Source organism: Hylaeus anthracinus, unplaced genomic scaffold (genome assembly GCF_026225885.1).
Source record: "Hylaeus anthracinus isolate JK02 unplaced genomic scaffold, UHH_iyHylAnth1.0_haploid 11981, whole genome shotgun sequence".
NCBI classification, from domain to species: Eukaryota; Metazoa; Arthropoda; class Insecta; order Hymenoptera; family Colletidae; genus Hylaeus; species Hylaeus anthracinus.
Window position 1 is genome coordinate 7,648,365 of NW_026534329.1, and position 19,943 is coordinate 7,668,307.

At 38.6% G+C, this 19,943-nt stretch overlaps 1 protein-coding gene across 1 annotated transcript in view; it reads right to left on the reverse strand.

The window, feature by feature from the left end:
• Positions 1-1,224, reverse strand: part of LOC128885583 (uncharacterized) — a 128,899-nt gene extending 127,675 nt beyond the window's left edge. Inside the window, exon 1 of the mRNA XM_054139681.1 lies at positions 1,176-1,224. Within this exon, the coding sequence (XP_053995656.1) occupies positions 1,176-1,224 (49 nt within the window). The remainder of the gene's footprint in view (positions 1-1,175) is intronic.
• Positions 1,225-19,943: the final 18,719 nt, after the last annotated feature.

Consider the following 19,943-nt stretch of genomic DNA (forward strand, 5'->3'; position numbering starts at 1 on the left):
GTTCGAAATTAACTATATGTGTTCGAGACACCATCTTCACCACGCTCGCGACTCGTCTGCGAACGATCGGGATAATCCCAAGGAGACGCAAAACGGCGCAAGATGATCTTGTAAACTGGACCACGAGAGATCCTCGATTCTGGGTCATCGAATTCCCGTCAGGTACAACGTTGTAATCTAATCAGCGGTCCACAGATCGCGTCGACGGTATCATGTTAACATTTAATTCAATACAGTTACGAGAACGTAGAGTTGTGACAGTCGTCGGCTTGCGTCATGTGCCCACCATAATCAAAATTAGACAAATTTCACGTAGAATCTGTGTTGTTCCGAAATATACCGGTTTTATAAGATAACGGAAACTTTCAAGTGCCAAACTGATCAACTCTACGAAACAAAAAGTAGAAAAGAACAGAAACAACATTTTTTTTTAACCCTTTGTGCTTGTTATTTTTCGAAGGTTATACTCCATAACTGCACAAAGTCTACGATAACTGCACAGAATTCCGCACCGAACCATCATTCTCTGATGTTTTCCGACGAGCTTCGGATACAGAGAAAGACAGCGAATAAAAAAAGATGACGAAGCGAAAACACCATAGTGTATGTCGGTGAGACAATTTAATGCAACGGTGAAACTTTTTTATTATTGAGAGGTGATTCTCGGTCACCATCAGGTTTCACCCAGTAAATCAACCAGCAAATAATGTTTGTTTAGGTTTTATTTCTTTAAAACTCGAAGTTTCATAAATAAAATGAGTGTCGATGAAGTAAAGGTGACCTGATTCTCAAATCTCAAATTAGTTGCGATCGTGACAGTATAAAATGCTAAGAAAGCATCTCGAGTTGCTAGTAGATACCAGAACAAAACTACTCGAGTGCAAAGGGTTAACTTTTTTGTTGTAAAACTTTTACCATCACATTCCTGACATTTTTTTTTATTAAAATGAGACCAAACACGACGGTAATTCGCAACGTATGTACTTGTGGCAACTTATTATGTATCAAATATCGTAGAACACTAACTAAAAAAAAGACGAGTGGAAAATATCGTCCGAATTATATCGCGTTTGGTCTCATTTTAATCAGAAAAATGTCAGAAATATGATGACAAATGTTTTATAACAAGAAAGTTTATAATAAACAAGTTTCATCGTTGCATTAAATTGTCTCACCGATATATCCTGGTGTTTTCGCTTCGTCGTCTTCTTTAATCGCTGTCATTCTCCTACGTTCGAAGGTCGTCGACGAATATCAGAGAATATACGAAGTCTACGATAAATGCACAAGGACAGCCCCGAGCTTGTGCAGTTATGGAGACATTACTGTAATATTTTTTATATAATACAAGGTTATAATATTTTCTATAATTACAGCAGCTCGGACTTTTCTGGCTTTATCCGCCAACGATCAAGTAGTAAAATGAACGAAACATGAAATCACATGAAACCGAAATCTGACTTTAAATTATGTTTATAACAGTTCCGTCTTTGGTACAGTGTGTTGTTGGAGTCCGAGAGAAACACGCTTCGAGTGGTTAACGATCGAGTGATTCGATAAATTTGGTTAAAATTAAAAAGTTTGAAAAGACTGAAGTTGCGTCGATTCGTTTGGTTTTTGGGATACTCATATGTCATCCAGCAAAAAGTAAGGCTATCTGTCGATTTTGGCTTGAGAAAGGTACAGTTGAAACACCTGACAGTAAAACTGCGCGTTGTTTGGCTACCAAATGCTCGAAAGAGACCACAACCTAAAACTCGATCTTGCATCGCTGATTCTTTTATAACAATAACGATTTTAACGCTTAACCCTTATCCCAACAAATTAGATCAGATTGGTCCCTCGGGCTCGCATGCATGCTCCTTTTATAACTGAAAATTGGGCTAAAATACCAGAGGGGCCATGTCTGCTCCCAATCGGATATCAATTTTCGTGGAAACTCCGACCACGCCACACCATTGCGAGAGCAACGACCTTATCCCAGCTCGTGCATTTCCTGCTACCCAAAAGGGTCAACGTATCACGGGGGTGTCTCGCTACCTAATACGTTATACTTATACTTTTTGCAGTAGCACGTGTAGTCTCATTTTCGCAGTAGAATTATATTAGACTCAAACAGAAAAGATGATCTAAGATGATTATACAAGATGATAAAGAATATTACCAACTGCCGGAGACTGCAACCTTACGAGTAATCGTGCATCCTTTTTTTGTGACTCGAATGACGAAGAGAGGGATAGTTATTTTTACTCAATAGACTGGTACGCTGCGAAGATTATCATACGAATATCATAGAACTACATCATACGTCATAGATCGTTCCGATACACGGATTGGAAAATTTTATAAGCGAAATCCTGTGTGCTTTTGAGTACTATACACGAATCTCGCACTTCCCGTTGCAATCGATAAAAGATTTCAACGTGAAAGCTTAAGACCATCGCAAAGTCTATGCACGAATGTCCACCCTCGTATGTTAGCGACTAATGGACCAGGTGATCGGGACAATCCCAAGAAAACAGGTGTTAAGGATGGTCGCGTAAACTGGACCGCGAGAGGTCTGGAGCGTCGATTGTAGGTCGTCGAATCCTCCGTCAGGTGAATCGTGATAATCTAATCAACGATCCAGAAATCGTGTCGACGGTATCGTGTCAGTGCCGAGAGCCACCTGGAGTGACCCACCTGACCCCCGATGCACACGGGAACGCGACAAGGACATGCCAGCCGACGAACGGGGAACGCAGACGACGAGACGATCGCCGTGGAACAGAGATGGAACGCCCGAGGGGGGTAAGGGGAGGGTCTAGAGGGAGACAGAGAGCGCGGAGAGGAGAGCAGTCGGGAGAGGGTGAAAATCCCCCCGCGTCGTCTCCTCCGCACACCCACGGAATTCCTTGCTGCGGCGAGCGATAGGGGGAGCTCCGTCATCCCTTTCGCGGCTTTCCAGCTCCCCCCCACTGCGGCGATCGCGGTCCAATCGGTGGGGGTTGTAGGGATGCTGTCGTCATGGCGACGACTGTAGGTCGGTGGGGATGAAGCATAGAGGACCGACGATGGCATTGATCGCTGCGCCCGTGGACCATCACAGTGTTGCCACGGATGTAGAAGGGGTGAATACAAACCCCCTCACTCCCCCCTTACGCGCTCCGCGGGCTTCCCACACCGCACACGCATTATGGACTTCGTATTCGTACGGAAGCACGCGTCCAAGTATGGACTTACGTGCTTATGCGCGGCCGGCGTGAATGATTCGCGACGCGAGAGACCAGCTTTTCGTCCCCGTTCTATCAGCGGCCACGCAGTCGTCCGCGACCGTTGTTTCCTTCGTTGATCTTTCGCTGCCCGGTAGGTAACTTCGAACACTGCCCGAGGAACGGGATAAATCGCGTCGTCCCGTTGCCCCGTGTCCGCGTTCGCTCGCTCGATGGCCTTCCACCGGAGAATGTCCCAAAGAGAGAACTGATGTTGCTTGACACGTTGACTGACGCATCGGTTTCTCGTCGATGCTCTTTGACGTTTACGTAATTCGTATACGGGAAAATAGAAAATTAGAACGATAGATGTCTTTAGGGTTCGCTCGACCAAGATGATATTAAAACACGTTGTCGATTTAAAGCTATGATCGTCGGTGATCAGTGTAACTGAGATCAATTTTTGACACGTACTGGTTTATGTCGAGATTGGAAGAAAGACGATATCGCATCGTTGATGGAACAAACACTTTTACGATAGATCTTTTTGTGTAAACGATACAAAAAGAAAGATACGGCTACGAATATCGTAACAGATTTGCATTAATCATTTACACTCGAGAGGTGACTCTCAGTCACCACTAGGTTTTTCTTAGGATTAATTTCTTTGGAACTCAATTGTCGTTGAGGCAAAGATGATCTGATTCTCAAATTTCAAATTAGAGATCTCATTTTCGGAGTCAATGTAATCTTAGCATTCGTGGCAACAGAATGCTGAGAAAGCATCTCGAGTTGCTGGTAGATACCAGAAAAAAAGGCCTCGAGTGCAAATGGTTAATACCCATCTGAGGTTTCTGTAAGTCAGTTTCTGTAAGTTTTTGCCAGTTTCGATCCCCTACTTGGTCGCGAAGGCTTAGAAAATTTTGGTCTGTTGAGAAAATAAACGTTTTACACGACATGTACTAACAATTGTACACCTTCACTTTCACCCTTCATCGAAAAAAGAAAGAATTTACAAGCTATTTGCGCTAAACTTGCACACTTTGCAAAATACAAAATGCCATATTATATGCGTAAATGTTGCATTATTTATACTCTACGTGTATATTGGCTTAATCCTTGAATGCCCTAAGTTCAGATACCGGACTTCTAACCCTTTATTTACTGGCGGGACTTACAAGTCCCGTCAATTTTCTCATGGTATTGTATTAAGAAGGAAATGTTTTTAAATTAGAGCATGGAGCTCAAATATTTTCCCAGGACCCCTGGTATTGTATTAATTAAATCTATTGTTTAATTAAACCTATTGTGACTTTCAAGTCCACTGCTATGAAGTTCGTTTTTAATTGTTCGATGGCAGCACAAGCTTTTTGTCTTTGGAAGTTTGTTAGAGACAACTCTATAAGACGATATAAAACCAAGATGAACGCCTAGATTTTAACAATTTTTTAGAAATTCAGTTAATAAAGAGTTAAATCGAATTGTACACTTGTAATTGGTTCGTTTTTAATATTTGCCTGTACGTATGCTACCATTGCATAATGTTCCTTGGAAGAAAAGTTAACAAAACAAACGTCAGCTGTAAAAATTGTTCAAATAATAAATACATTGATATTTAAAAAAAATTTAATTTAGAAAAGCAGGCTTCTAAGGGCTAATCCCTCTCGTACGAAAAATTTTTCCTCAACGATCCAAATATCTATTCAGGAATTCAATATGTGTAATATTCGCATGCTTCTCTTCGCATAGTAAATGTATCTATATTTACAATTCTTCATTCAATCTGTCGCGGATTTCCTCGAGTAGCTGCACGATTGCCATATTGGTCTATATTCAACTTGCGATGATCTAGACATCAAGCTATATACTTTCACTCAATAATAATCCCAATAATATTTTCCCAATATTAATCTTAGCTGAGGTACATACGTATGTATAAGCGATAACATGTGAAATATTTCTGCGATGAAATAAATACTTCTAGCACTGTATATTGTGTGTTTCACTTGCAATTTAGCAATTCTTATGTTTACAATGGTATTTGCTTGCTATAATATTCGAATTAAAACACAGAGCACAGTGTATATTTATATTTCAGAGTTCTAATATACAATTTTAGGTTTTCTTTAACGTTTCGATGGTTATTTTGGAGTCCTTTCCAGGAATATTTCTAAAGACAAGGTTGAAATGTATAGACAATATAGGAAACGGTAATATTGATTCATTATGACGTTTTACCAGAATTATTCTAAATTTTGCAACGTATATATAATATCAACACACATCTGTTGATCGATATTTTTAGTGTGCTAAAAAATATTCTTTGTATTCATAGATTTAGGAGTCGTGGTCGAAGATATTTGACGTCAGTTCTAGGTAAAACTTTAATTTTCCAAGATCAAGGACATTTCAATGTCATATTATTTACGTATCTGAATGTAGTTCTCCATCAGTTACACGATGCAATAAAAGGAAAATGTAGTTACGTATCAAAAAACATCGATGACCTTGATAACTCCGAAAAAAATAACCTTTGGAGAGAAATATTGTTTGCAATATATTGGTTCCTTCAAACCATTCAAATGGCACACAAAATATTTGTTGTACCCCCACAATTGGAGGACCACCCTGTATTACGGAATATATATATATATTTTTGAATGAATTAGGTATTATATTAAATAGAAATACATTACCTTATTCCTGTCATTTAAATATAAATTTGGTCTCCAGAAATTTGTATTTTATTTTGTTCGAAGCAGCGTCGAAGTAGGTTGCTCGCCACTACTCCGGAATAATCCCTCGGAGCACCAAACGTTCCGCGTGTCTTTAAGAGCGCATCGTCCATTCTCTTTAGGAGTCTCGCGTAGAAATGCGCGACGTTAGGTGAAAAGCTAAATGACGCGATAATGGTAGACAGATTTTCGATAAAAAATAAAAAGGAGGCCACAGGCACGACCGAAATTCCGGGTAAGTCGTAGTCGTTCGAGCGAACGACGGAAGCTTTATCGCGATCTGGGATGACATTATACCCGGATAAGGGAGGTTTTTAACACCGACGTAATCCCATTACGCGTGGCGCCACCCCGGCTCACCCCATGGCCACGGACACCGCGGTGACACTGTAGGGGCAGTTCGAGATGAAGAATTCCTCGATCTAAGTTGTTCGAAGTTTCATTTTTAAGTTAACTTCCACGGCACGATGTACCGAGCGAGACTGCTTAGAGTTAAGCGGTTACCTGGGTTTTGATAGCCAGAAGGAGAACACATTTCCTATAAATTTTTTCGAACGAACTACAGTGAGGAGCAGAATTGAACCAATCACAAAATTTGTTAGGAAAATTATTTATTATTATTATAAAAAGAACTAACGTTGCTCATTATTTCTTTATAGCAGGGGTGGCGGCCAACCAAAATGAGTTTGCGAGCCACTTTGGAAATGCATTATAACTTTGCGGGCCGTACATAAAATTATATATTCCCATATTAGATTTAGACTCACTATAGACATTTTTTTCAGTGAAAAATTGAAGTATAATGAGTTATTATTATTGTATTTACTATTATTCTTACATGCAAACGTAAATAGTATAATAATAATGATACTAAACGCAGAATATAATTTAATTGTTCTGCGAACTCATAACTGTACTCGCATACTCGCATATTAATAGAAAATATTTGATTCCTTGATTTCAGATAATGTTATCATGAGTTATCCTAATCACTCTGGATTATTTGAATTGTTTTAATTGAAATTGAAATGGAAATTTGATCTTTTCTGTATCCTATTCTAAAAAAATAAAAACAGTAATTAAAACATAATTCATATAACAACAAATATTTTAATGATCTAAATTAAATGAACGATGCGTCTATTAATCATAATTTTGATTCCGTCAATAATTCTTTTTATAACAAAAAGTTGTAAGGAAACGCATTATTGTATCCAAAGTATCGGACTGCCTCCTTGAAACATCGGCTGAACAATTTTCAAGATTTTGTATCTTCTTCTGAGTGCGCTACTTTCTTAGTGTACTATTTTCTTAGTTTTCTTAATCTACCGAGCAGATGAGAAGTGGTTTCGTGTTAACGAAGACGCGAAAAACTGTGCGCGATTCTCGCTTCAGAGTTGTAATCAATTTTTCATTATCACGTCTCGCGAACGCGCAAATGAAACAAGCGCCTCTCGTCAATTTCATCTAGTCAATGCGTAGAGTAGATAATCGTTCCGGAATTTCAACGTTCCGTTTCAGTTATGCAATTTCGGAAATTCTCTGAATTACTGCCATGATATGCATCGGTATTTTATAATCCTATCGCTTTTTACTTCGTTCAATCTTTCTTTCCACGTATAGTTGAATAACGTAGCCATTCTGGAATTCTCAAATGTTTTTTTTAATTTTCGAACGAACTGTATTTGTAATTTCGAAGATGATTACTTGCGGGGCGTAGTCTGGTACGCGCAAGTGACAAGAATGAGAATTGAATAGTAATAATATTTTACTTAAAAATGTAAGACGAAAATGTAATAAAACGTATGTCTATCTTACATTGAGAATAGTGAACTTGTTTTTATATAAAAAATATCTATTCTCATAATTGATAAATATTTCTCAAGTTAAGGATCAAGATGACCACTATTGCAATCGCAAGCTATCTATTATAAAAAATCAGCTCGATCAGGGGTACCCCATTTTCTATAATCCAATCCTTATTACATTTAAAGATAAGACTAAAAACACTGTAAATGTTTGGATATGTATACAAATTTGTAAACTAACGTTATACATACATGTACAGCTATGTAAGTCAAATCAAGTTTTGTTTATTTAAAAAATTCGATATAGATGAACGTTATCATTTCATTTCTCTTATTTTCTTTTTCTCGTCTAAACTTTCCCAATTTTCTTCATTTCCATAAGTCTGTACTCGGTCTCGTCATTTCGATAATCGTAACACATCCCCTACGGAAACTTCCAGTGGAAGAAGGTTCGCATCCCACTACGGTCGTACGAGGATTATCTTTACGTCCCACCCGCTATTGCAAACAATTACGCGAGATACAATTACTGCTCGTTCGATCGGGACGTATCACGCGAAGGTTCATTTTAGAGCACAGCCACCGGGCACGCACCGGTTAGTGAGGTATATCGATAATAAACACCACGCGTGGTTAAATCGATAGCTCGCCAATTATCGAAGATCTGACGGGAGCTTTCCGGTTAGATCACGTCAATCTGCAGCCACTTTCGCATCGATGACTTCATCCGCGTACCGTAACGGGCCACCGTGCCATCGGATTTTTTTTCGTTTGCTAATTAAAAAATTCCACGCAAAGTCAGATTTCATCTCCCGTCGCCGTAGAGAACGCCCCTAGCGAATAAATCCAATACCACACTCTGCAACGTCCCACTCCTCCTCCTCCTCCTCCTCCTCCCCCCCCCGTCCCTGACCACCCTTTACTCGCCCGTAACGCGTATTTAATTCGTTGTATATCGTGCAGGCTGAAGGCATTAGTGGAGCACTATTATCACGGACATCCATTCGCGTATTAAAATACTTTTTCAGGCTTCGAGCGACGTAAAATTATCCCCGAACACTTCTTGCGTCCTACTTTTTACGATCGCCGGCGATGCAACTGGGCGAAAATAAATTTGACAATTATACGAGAGTTTGTAAAGTTTCTAGACCATTATGCATATATACATGTATATAAATATATACGAATATTATGTATTTATAATTGTCAGTGCAAAAATACAGTAGAATGATTGTTGAGGTATTCTTAGTTCTAATTCGTATATGTTGGTTCAATTAAATAAATCTTAATTATATTAATATAATTATGATATGATAATTAGTAATTGATTGTACTATTATATTATTATTGTACATTATGTATTTATAATTGTCAATGCAAAAATACAGTAGAATGATTGTTGAGGTATTCCTAGTTCTAATTTGTATATGGTGGTTCAATTAAATAAATCTTAATTATATAATTAAAATTATGATATGATATTGATTATTAATGGATTATAGTATTATATTATTATTGTACATAGATGATAATATAATATGGTGAAGCATTGACAGAAATATAGGTCTTGGAAAATATAAGAATAAAGAAGGATAATCAAACAGATAAGAAAGAAAAAGAAAGAAGAAGAAGATGGAAAATAAGGCATGTGTATTATATGTATCACATGAAGAAATCGTATTATTGTGTTATATGAAGAAATATGTCTATCTCCCTTCAAAAGCTGAAAGGCAAAAGAAATAAACGAAGTACTACTCCACGATAATAATATAATTGAAATGTTATTTTATTCAACTAAACGTAGCTATATATTAGAATTAAAATTTTTTTAACGATTATTGTATTGTATTTTATATGGACGCATTTTCATTGATGAAAAGGATCGTGAATATTACATAATTAAAATGTAATCTCATAAATTAAGCAATAATACGTTAGAATTAAACAATTTCTCGACAATTGTAATACTGAATTTTGCATTGACAAGTTTTCAACGATGAGAAGAATCATCTATAACAATACTATTTGTTCAAAATTTTCAAGCTACTCGGGTTATTATCAAACATTATAGAACTGTAACTTTTTTCCACTGTACTTATTCTTCCTATTAATTACAATTTGATGTTCAAATTGACGTTCTCGCTTCATTGCATTGTACATATATATTCTTTATTGCCAGAATCTTACGTTATCTCTCAAAAAAGAAATTAATTCTCGTATTTGCAAGTCCTCGAATTAATTAATACTCAAATCAAATAACACGACGCCGAACGTGTGCAACTATTAAATGTCCCTATTAGATAACATCATACGCAAACCCTGTAAAGTTCCGTCGGCAAGCTTTACTGGGATTGTTTTTATTGGTTCCCGATCGGGGACATTATGTGGCTGAGGGTTAATAGCACGCTACTTGTGGCAAGTAACGAGTACACTATCCTTGGTGTACATACACCTGACTCTCGATTTATGCGGTACTTGGTATACATCGTTTTTTATTCTACGCGGTTAATAATCATTTTATTTACGCGGTGCTTTTTATACACAGTTTCAGTTTAATGCAATATCAAAACTGTTTTCTCTTCTTATTTATTCACAAATTGCTGCACATCGTTAACCTTAACTTCTTACATAATCGTATTTTTAATATTATTCTAATTTTAGTTTGGTCTTGGTGTAAAATTTATTATTTTTATACTCCTAGCACGGAAAAATAACATGATCTGTTAGATATGTAAAATCTTTAAATTTTGTAAGCTCCACGGTAAAACAGACACTGACTACAATGTATGCATACAAGGCTTATTGTAACAGTTTCTTGACAAATATTTAAAAAGTAATAACAATGTTGATATTTGACAAAACAAAAATGTATATTACTTATTAAATACTAATCAGAAAAACAAAATTTTTGACTGACTTTCAAAATGTTACTACTAAACTAAAATGTTAAAATGTTAGTACAATTGAAAGTTAGCATGGTAAATTATTTGTCATTAATTTAGTTTTTAATCGAATTAATTTAATGAGATCGTATTTATTCGTTCACTGAATACCAGTTTTTCTTGCAACACATCACATTTGTATCTTCATATAAAATAACTTTCAAGAACAAATTTAAATTTTGAAGGTATTCAAACATATTTACAGGATGTTCTTTGTTCCTTCAAGGAATCATTTTGAAATTTATTTAAAATTTTTGTATCGTTAAAGTGTATTAAATATTCGTACAGAGAAAAAGCTCTATAAATTTGGCGTAACGCTCAGAGGGTTATCTTGTTTCGTCTCTATATAAGGCTGTCATTACATACAGTGTGTCCCAGAATTAGTGTAAGAACTGGAAATGGGGAGTAGTTGAGATGATTCTGAACCACAATTTCCTTTGCAAAAATGTCTGATGATGCTTGGTTTTCGAATCATTAACGAAAAATCACGGATCAATCGCGAGAGGCTGACTCGATGGCTGGGCTGAGCGTGCTGGCTCGAACTACTGATCGCGGCTGATCGTCCTGGCTCAATCTACTGATCGCGGCTGAGCGCGAGCTACTCGGACGCTGTGACTGATCGGTGGTTTTGTTTCAATAATTCGAAAACAAAGCACCATTCGTAATTTCGGCAAAGGAAATTGTGGTTCAGAATCGTCTCAGCTACCCTCCATTTCCAATTCTAATTCCGGGACACCCTGTATTGACAAGTAGACTGCGAATCTCCACGCAAAATAAAATCTTTGCAAACGTACCTACAAAAATTGAACCTGAACAGAAGTTTATTTTACTCTTACAAATATTATAATACGAACATTACTTTCAATATTTCTTTATATTCTTACGTACAGTGTGTATTTTGTAGTTTCTTGCCACCTACAATTCCTATAAATGCATACAAATCCGCGGACTATTCATATGTAACAATAATAATTCCAAGGTGAATATTTCCAAAGCTTCAAAGTCAGCGGTCAAGTCGCTTCGCAAGGGCAGCTTCCAGCGCGCGTAAAATAATTCAGAACCGCGACACGCGTCGCAAAAAGTTAATTCACGAGTCGCAGAATCGGCGAGACCGATCGTCGGAAATATTTTTATTCCATCAGACTCTGGCAAACGTATCGAAAGATGGATAACCGAAACCCATCGACTAAGTAAACGAGCCGGAAGCCGCGGCGCGTTATTTTCCCGGTGTGTGTGTGTGTGTGTGTGTGTGTTGCGTAAGGAGAGAAAAAAACCTCGCGTTCAGAATTTCGAGCGCAATAAAAGCGCTCGCTCGGAAGACGCCGGCACGCGCGGAACGCTTTTCGAGCCGCTACGGAGGGAGTTTTGGGGTGCGTTAGGATGCACCAGTACGCGCACGCATTCTCCGCGTAAGCCAGTGTTTATCAAATTGTGCTCCACGCACATCTGCGAGACCATCAACGTCTTGGGCGGGAATTACCGAGCTCTCGCAAGGTAAATTAAAAATCTTTTTTAACACGTTGATTGTCAACTACGAGATAACTCGTACTTTGTTTATATGTTGGGTAATGTGTCAGTGTAAATATGAAGAGATAGCCTAAGGGAGGAGAACAAAAATTGAGGTTGGCTTACAAGAACAGAAAATTGATTAATTAATCAACAGAAAGTATAAGCATACAAAGTTTATTCAAAATCAAAATAAAAAAAAAAATGTATTAATTCGTAAGGCCTTTATTTAAAAAAAACGTACATTCTATATGCCTCGTATGATTACTACGCACCATAATTAGAGTTTCTAATAATATTTATGATATGATTAAATTAAATTGGCTTTTTACACCAGAACCCTGAAAAATACCGTGGCAGTCAACGTGCTGAATAAAGTTTAACCGATTTAAAAAAAAAAAAACACTGAAAAGAATGAAATGATATTATCAGGTTCTCTAAGGACATGACTTTATTCAGTAACTACGAATTCGATGTAATACTTTCACTACATTGTTAGCACAATTATAATAACCAATTACTTTTTGAAACCTTAAGCTACTATACTTACCATACGTCAGGTAGATTCACACCCACTTCAAAAAGTTTAGTGGAATTGAAAGTTAGCATGATAAGTTAGTTGTCATTAATTTAGTTTTTAATCAAATTATATAAATTAGTTTGTATTTATTCGTTCACTGAATATCAGTTTTTCTTATAAACTAAATAGTTTTTGTACGTGTTAAAATTTGTTTAAAAAAAGTTTGTACTTCTTACTTTCTAGTTACTAATACAGTATCAAAATGCAATTTTCTGGCGATTGAATACTGATAACCTTTGGTTAGAAACATTTTTTGGTCGTAACATCAAAACTTTCAGAAAAATCTTGTGATAAAAAGCTAAATAGAGCCATAACATCGTCGATATTAAATGATATTTAGTAAACAAAAAATATGCTGCGATTGTCACAAGTACCAGTAGATAATATTCAAAATTTCAAAAATTTATAATAGTTCTCGTTTAAAGAAATTTGATGACTCATAAAAGTGGCTCATTTTACCTCCTACCATCTGTATATCGGATTAAAAGGTCCGAAGAGACACTTTCGGCCAGCTTCTTGGGATTTCCGAGCACCATACGTGAGTGTCGGTGCAGCAGGCAGCTTCATTACGACCGAGCAACGCGGATACGATGGGGCAATTTTTAATTTGGCCGCTGCAATTATCCGCGGTCGGAGACTTTTCTCGGCTCGCGTCGTCCTTCCCAGTTTTTATCTTTATTTTTTGGCGATTATAACGGGCCGCAAACTCTGGCGGCGCGTCCAGGAAATTAACCGTGGAATGCCTGGTTATATTTACGCGGTAACCGCAAAGAAACAACGGGGCAGGCGGGGCTTGTTAAACATTTTTTAATTAAATTCGTATCGATGATAGCGCCACGCGCGCGCCCGCGGCCGCGACGTAACGAAATTCACGAGCGAAAACCGAGGAGGGACGCATTATCGGAGGAAGTAGAAAAATGTATTCGAGCCACAGCTGGATAGCGTCGACTGCGTCGCGTTTCCTACTTGCTCTTTCACCCCGTGAAAGGATGAAAGGGAGTAATTTCCAATCGAGACCGGGCTGTACCGACCCGATGCTTCTGTTCTCTCTTTTCTTTCCTCTCTTGCATTCCTGTTTTTTTCACTCTCCCTTCTTTTTTCTCCTTTTTTATTTAGCCGGCGCTCTCGCCGCGTCTAGGTATACCAACGAGGTGGCGGAGAGGGGCCGCGAACTCGTCGAATGAAAAGCGGGTAAGTGTGCTGGATCGAATGAAAATTGATCGGCTAATGTCGTGATAACGAAACGGGGAGACGCGCGATGCTTGACTGGGATAGCTTTCCGATTGATTCCGGTTTCTCTCGACTAGAGGTCTCGCGCTTCGAGGTGTAAACGTGCTACATCGCCACGCATCCGTTACTTTACAGCTGTAAAAATGTAACACGTTGGTGAAATAATGGGTATTCGAACAAGTTCGTGGCATTTTGCTGCTAGATGGATTAATATTGTATATGTTACATCCGGCCCTGCCGGTGTCCCTTTTCATCGAACGCTTATTGCGAATAGTTAAGATCAATAGACTTTAAGGAATGCGCTCGGTAAATGATGCGGAAATCGTTCCTCGGGAACGAAATAACGCAAACCGCGAGTCAGCAAACGGGCGTCAGCGATGTTAGGCCGTTGCATACGAATCGGACATCGAACTTGCGACATGTCCCAGATTCGGAAATGTAGAAATTAAGATTTCGAAATTACGATCGTGCCTTGCGAGGATCTGGGGGTATATAAGCCCGTGGCCACGACCACGGATGCTCTTTTGCTCTTTTGCTCTTTTGCTCTTTAGCTCTTTGTGTATTATTATTTTGGCAGTCAATACTCTGTAGTCGCGGACGGGTTAATCTCTCGCGTTAGTCTCATTTAGGTATCGTGTATCGTATCTCCAGATGAGTGAAGAGTTCGCGTAAGTGAGAACATACGCATTAAAGATAGAGTCACCGCGGAGTTACCTACGAAAGTCCGACGTTTATTATTCGCCAATTATTAGAGTCCCGTGTCGCGAGTGTACAACCAGACCAGATCCTCGCCACAGCCGAGCCCGGGATAACCTGACAACGCCGCCGATAACATAAGATCAACGATTGGTATTGTTAAACCATTTTCAATTGTATAATTTTTATTCTTGTTTGTAAGTAATCTCAAACTCAGTTTTGTTTCATAATTATACTTGTTAATACTCAAAATTAGTGACAATTATTATAGAATCCCAAAATTCCTTCTTTTCCAATTAAATACAGATAAGGTGAGCTTTAGCTCTTTAATCGAAGACAAGAATCCCTAAAGAAAGTCCCAAACTAGTGGTCAGAAGTGGGATGTAACAAAATTGGTGTCAGAGTTGGGACGTAACATATATCTTTGTTTACGCGTAATCTATTGGGACACACATGTCATTTGAAAGGTTACATTTTGTACTACGGATAGAAAAAACAGGTATCAAATTTCATTATTGATTTAACAATAGTAACGTCTTGAACATGGAGATAAATAACGAGAAAATTTGCTATATTTTACAATATCACTTCGATCAAGACGAAAACAGGTATCAACAAATTTGATACTTTTTTTTTTTATTACATATTTAACGTCGCATCAAACTTTGGTTATTAGCAACAGTTTCTTATGAAACTGTTTCGGTTCTTATCGTAGGGGATGAGGTTTTCTCCAATGTTAGATGTTGGTCCATATATGTGCATCCTTAAGTAGCTGGAAATAATCAGTCTTTCTTAATTTTTTCTACGAAAACATCAATATTAGGCAGTCTTAATATGCGACAAATAAGGGGTCCAACTTTGAAGCTCTTTTTCTTGAAGCATAATTTTTCACCTTTTTCAAAATCATATTATTTGTTTCTCTTCGTAAATCTGAAAGTGTTTTTTCCGTAAATACCACTGTAATATTTTACACGAATTTTTCCAAAGCAGTCTTTCAGGCGACCGAACAAAGAATCTTTAAACAGTGAAGATTTTATCGTTAATATTGAGAAAGTTATTCAAGAGAAAACAATCGGGAGTCCGATTTTGGTCACTGCCCTCTCAAAAGTTCCGTATTTCGAATACTATCGCTGGCTTAGAAACTCGTTAAAAAGCGAGACTTACACATGGAAGATTTCTCTTCGAGAGTTCTACTTGACGCAGAGGGATGGGATCCGTAAGACGAACACATTCGAAACGATTGAAGATCAAATTTCGACGACTGCGAACAATGCCGCTGAAAACTTAATTCCGCGATGTAATCCACGAGTTGCTGACTTTTCCAGAAGTTTGTGTTAATTTCCGCGCAGATGGGGGAAAGTTCGTGGAATAGGGTACGTTTCGGCGTGAAATCAATTACGCGCGTCTGTCGAAGGAAACGTTGACACGTTGTTTGGATATTACTACTCAATCACTCGCATTCTTGTCGCTGAGTTGTTCGGAAGCTTGTTACGCAAAAGGGGTCGACGATTCTGACGAAAGCCAAAATTCTATCGCGTAGTTTTCAATTATTTACGCGGATAAAACGATAATTATATACATTAACATGGATGGCTTCGAAGATATTAGCAAAAGTATGAATAAACAAAATTATTTCTAAGGAGAGGTACCAACGTTGAAATCGTTTTTGAGCCAAAATGGAAAAGGGCACTGTAATTAGGTCCCCGTGAACTTTATTTCAGCAAAAATTCAAATTTTTCGACGATTAACAATACCCGAATTTCCCTTGTAAATATCATTTCTTAAACAAGAAGGAATTAAATTCATAATATTAATAGTAGGATTGTGGTAACTAAAAAAACATTTCCAGTATCACTGACACCAAACAACGTTTCTGGAAATGTATGCAACTATGCACAGACACATTCGTGCCTTGCATACTGCTGGGATTCTCATTCTCTTCCCTACCTCATTCTGCGTGACGTAAATGTCTGACGTCGTGGAAGAAGTTACACTTGAAAAAACATTTTATTCGACGTTTTCTACTAATTTAAAAGCTGAATACATAATCTATGTAGAGCACATTGTATTAATTAATATAATAATATCAATATTTCGTTTTACATAAATGCATCTCTTTCTCGTATCATAAATGCACAAAGTCCAGAATTTAGTAACGAGATCGTAATACCACTCAGCTCGAGTTTCATTTTACATTTAAATCGTGCGCCTTGAAGAGCTAACGCGAAGAACATTTTTCCGCCGCGCGAACTCGTCGACCGGTATTCAATTAACACGCAACGCCAGCGAAACTTGTTCGAACCCTGGCTCACGTGTGAATTATAAACAGATTGCGAGCTATCTCACGGAGCACCGTAAGCGAATTAGGTGTCTCGCGAGGAGCCCAAAGATAGTCGCGATGTCACATCGTCACTCATGCTAGCGAGAGTAACGCGTTTCATCGTGTGCTCTATTGAGTAACTAAGTTTCATTCCCCGCCCAGGTTTGTCTGCCACCGACAACGGTGACAATACCGCAACAGGATCGTCTCTGCCATTGTGCGCGATTAAATCTCGAAGACCGAAGTGATATCTCGCCGCGATGTCTCCAGTTCGAGACGCGTACACGTTCCAGAGGAAATTTCGTGCGAATGAAAACACCGCTGGCGGGTATCGGTTAAAGGCCAACCAATGGAAGCTTTCGCCGTCCATCGATAGCTCGCGGACAATCGCCATCACTGTGTGCGATGTAAAATACAGCGAAGAGGAAAAATGAATCAATTATACAAACTTTTCGGGAAAATATTTAAAGAACTCGTAGCTATGTATAAAAAATCAATGTTGATAATTGTTTTATTACAGTCTCAAAAAACTTGGACTATCTTGTACAGTGAGACATAGAATATGTTCTACTTTGACTACAATAACGATTATTCGAAGAATCAGTTGTGTATCGTATCGAATGAACTATGAAGCAAAATAATGTTTGCGTACACATATTGTTTGTTTATATTGACGATCCTCTCAGATTCTCTCTGACAAACTCACAATCAGTTTGCTGGTATTATTTGAACTGTGAACGATAATCTTCCTTTAAACGGCGCATAACAAAATTAGTACGTTTAAACAAACCAATTATTAATCGATAGTCACTAATTTCAAGAGATAAAATTGTACTCGTTCGTTCTAAATAAATTCTCTTCCTTTGTGTCGTTAATAAATATTAGAATTCCAAGTAAAATAAAGTAAACATTTGTACAATGTTAAATAAATTGTCGTGAACTATAGGGGAATTATTTCACAGACAGTGCATGTATCAGAATCAACAAACGATTCGCACCTACATTTCCACCTCGTGCAAGTTTTCCTAATACGGATGCGCCGACTTTTCGACTGTCGAACTCGAGCATAACGCGTTGCGCCTTTTGGCCATAGTTGGAAGCTTTCGCCAACACCGCGTACGTTTTTAACGACTTTCCCCGATGTCCAGATTCGCGCAAAAGACGCGCTTTGAAGTTCTCGAGGTCCAAGGAAGGGAAGATTAAAGGATAGCTTTTCTTCTCGATGCTTAATCCCGCGAGATAGGTGCTGCGATACCTTTTACTCTCGGCTGGAGTTACATACGCGGTAAGCGACAGCAAGCGTTACAGAATATTCCGTTTACGAGAGGGAACACGTAACTCGATGAATAACACAGTTAATAAAGGACACGAGCGATAACGAGCATAGTCGACGAATCGCTCGTTAAGGGTTCCTTGTGTAGTAGATTTACACGAAGGATCACCCAATAAAGAAAAACACTTGAACATTAACGTACACTGCTGGCCATGAGTATTAAACTACATGGATTCATTGTTAAAATGTCATTCCACATTTTTTGTATGAGATTGTAGATTAACGATTGTGACGACCAATTCAACATTTTGGAAAACCTGCTTCGCAATTCAATGTGGCACCACTTTATTATTTTTCAGTATTTTTTAACAATTGCTGTATCAGGAATTAGGATTACGATCAAATTGTAGTTGTAATTATGATTACGATTTAATTATAGTCGCAATTATAATTACGATTAAATCGTGGTCGTAATTATAATTACGATTAAGTTGTAATCATAATCAGAACTAAGAAAATTTGATTGCAATCGTAATCGTAATTAGGATTACGATTAAATCACAACTCAGAAACATTTGATATTACAATCGTAATCGTAATTACGATTATGCTCAACACTGTCCTGGGCCTGATAGTGGACTCGTTAGTAAGGCTACCTAGCAGGCTCATTCCTTAGACGCTACAATGTTTGAGGTCGTTCGAGAATGGCTTATATGAAAGTTAGGCGAACCGATCACTTTTGAGAAATGCGCGATACGCGGGGTGTCCCTCTATCGTCGCAGACAGAAGGTGCCACTACACTCCTGTTTCATCGAACGACGAACAAATTAGATACGTCATACGATCGTGTCAAAATATTTACCAAAATACATCTTTAATTTATCTGTCAACAATCACCTGTGTTCAATATCCTCACACCTTCGTGTCTCTTCACATTTCCCGAACAATCGTTTACCTTATCCTTGCTGGCATGTCTAGGATAGATAGTAATTCGCAACCGCAACAATTTGCTAGAAAATCTCGTAATCGAATTCTGTATGGATCGTATCTCTCGATTACGAGCCGAGGAAGAATCGGATGATCCGGTAGCGATGCCGCGCAACTAGTGGTACATGGGAACCTGAAGAAACTCGACGGGCCACACGGTTAGAAATGTCGTTACTTACGGTCGGGGGGACAAGAAAGTTGTATCTCGATGCACGCGTCTGCCACGCGCGGGTATTTAATACCGCAGCGAGCGATGGAGGAGACCGCGGTTTGCTGTCTGTGTGGGTGGGAAACTAGCCTTGGTAATGGTGCATAGAACGACAACGATAGACGCGCCGGTGGTTGTGCACTGTCAGTGGTGCAGGCCCATTGTTCGTCAGACACAAAACAGTCGGCGTACAAAGTGGCTGCTGCGTTCGCTGCGGCGAAGGCGAAGCCGAGGAGAGGCTGCTGGGTGACGAGGGGGGTGGGTCGAGGGGTTGAGGGTGCCACGGTGGGTGGAGATGGGTAGGACTAAACGAGAGGGAGAGAAAGGGAGAGAGAGAGAGAAAGAGAGAGCGCGAGCGAAAGATAGATAGAGAGAGCGAGAGGGAATCACAGCGGTATCAGAGAGTGGGTATTGTCTACAGAGCTAATCAAAACCAGCCCTTTCAACAGACCACTCTCCCCCCCCCC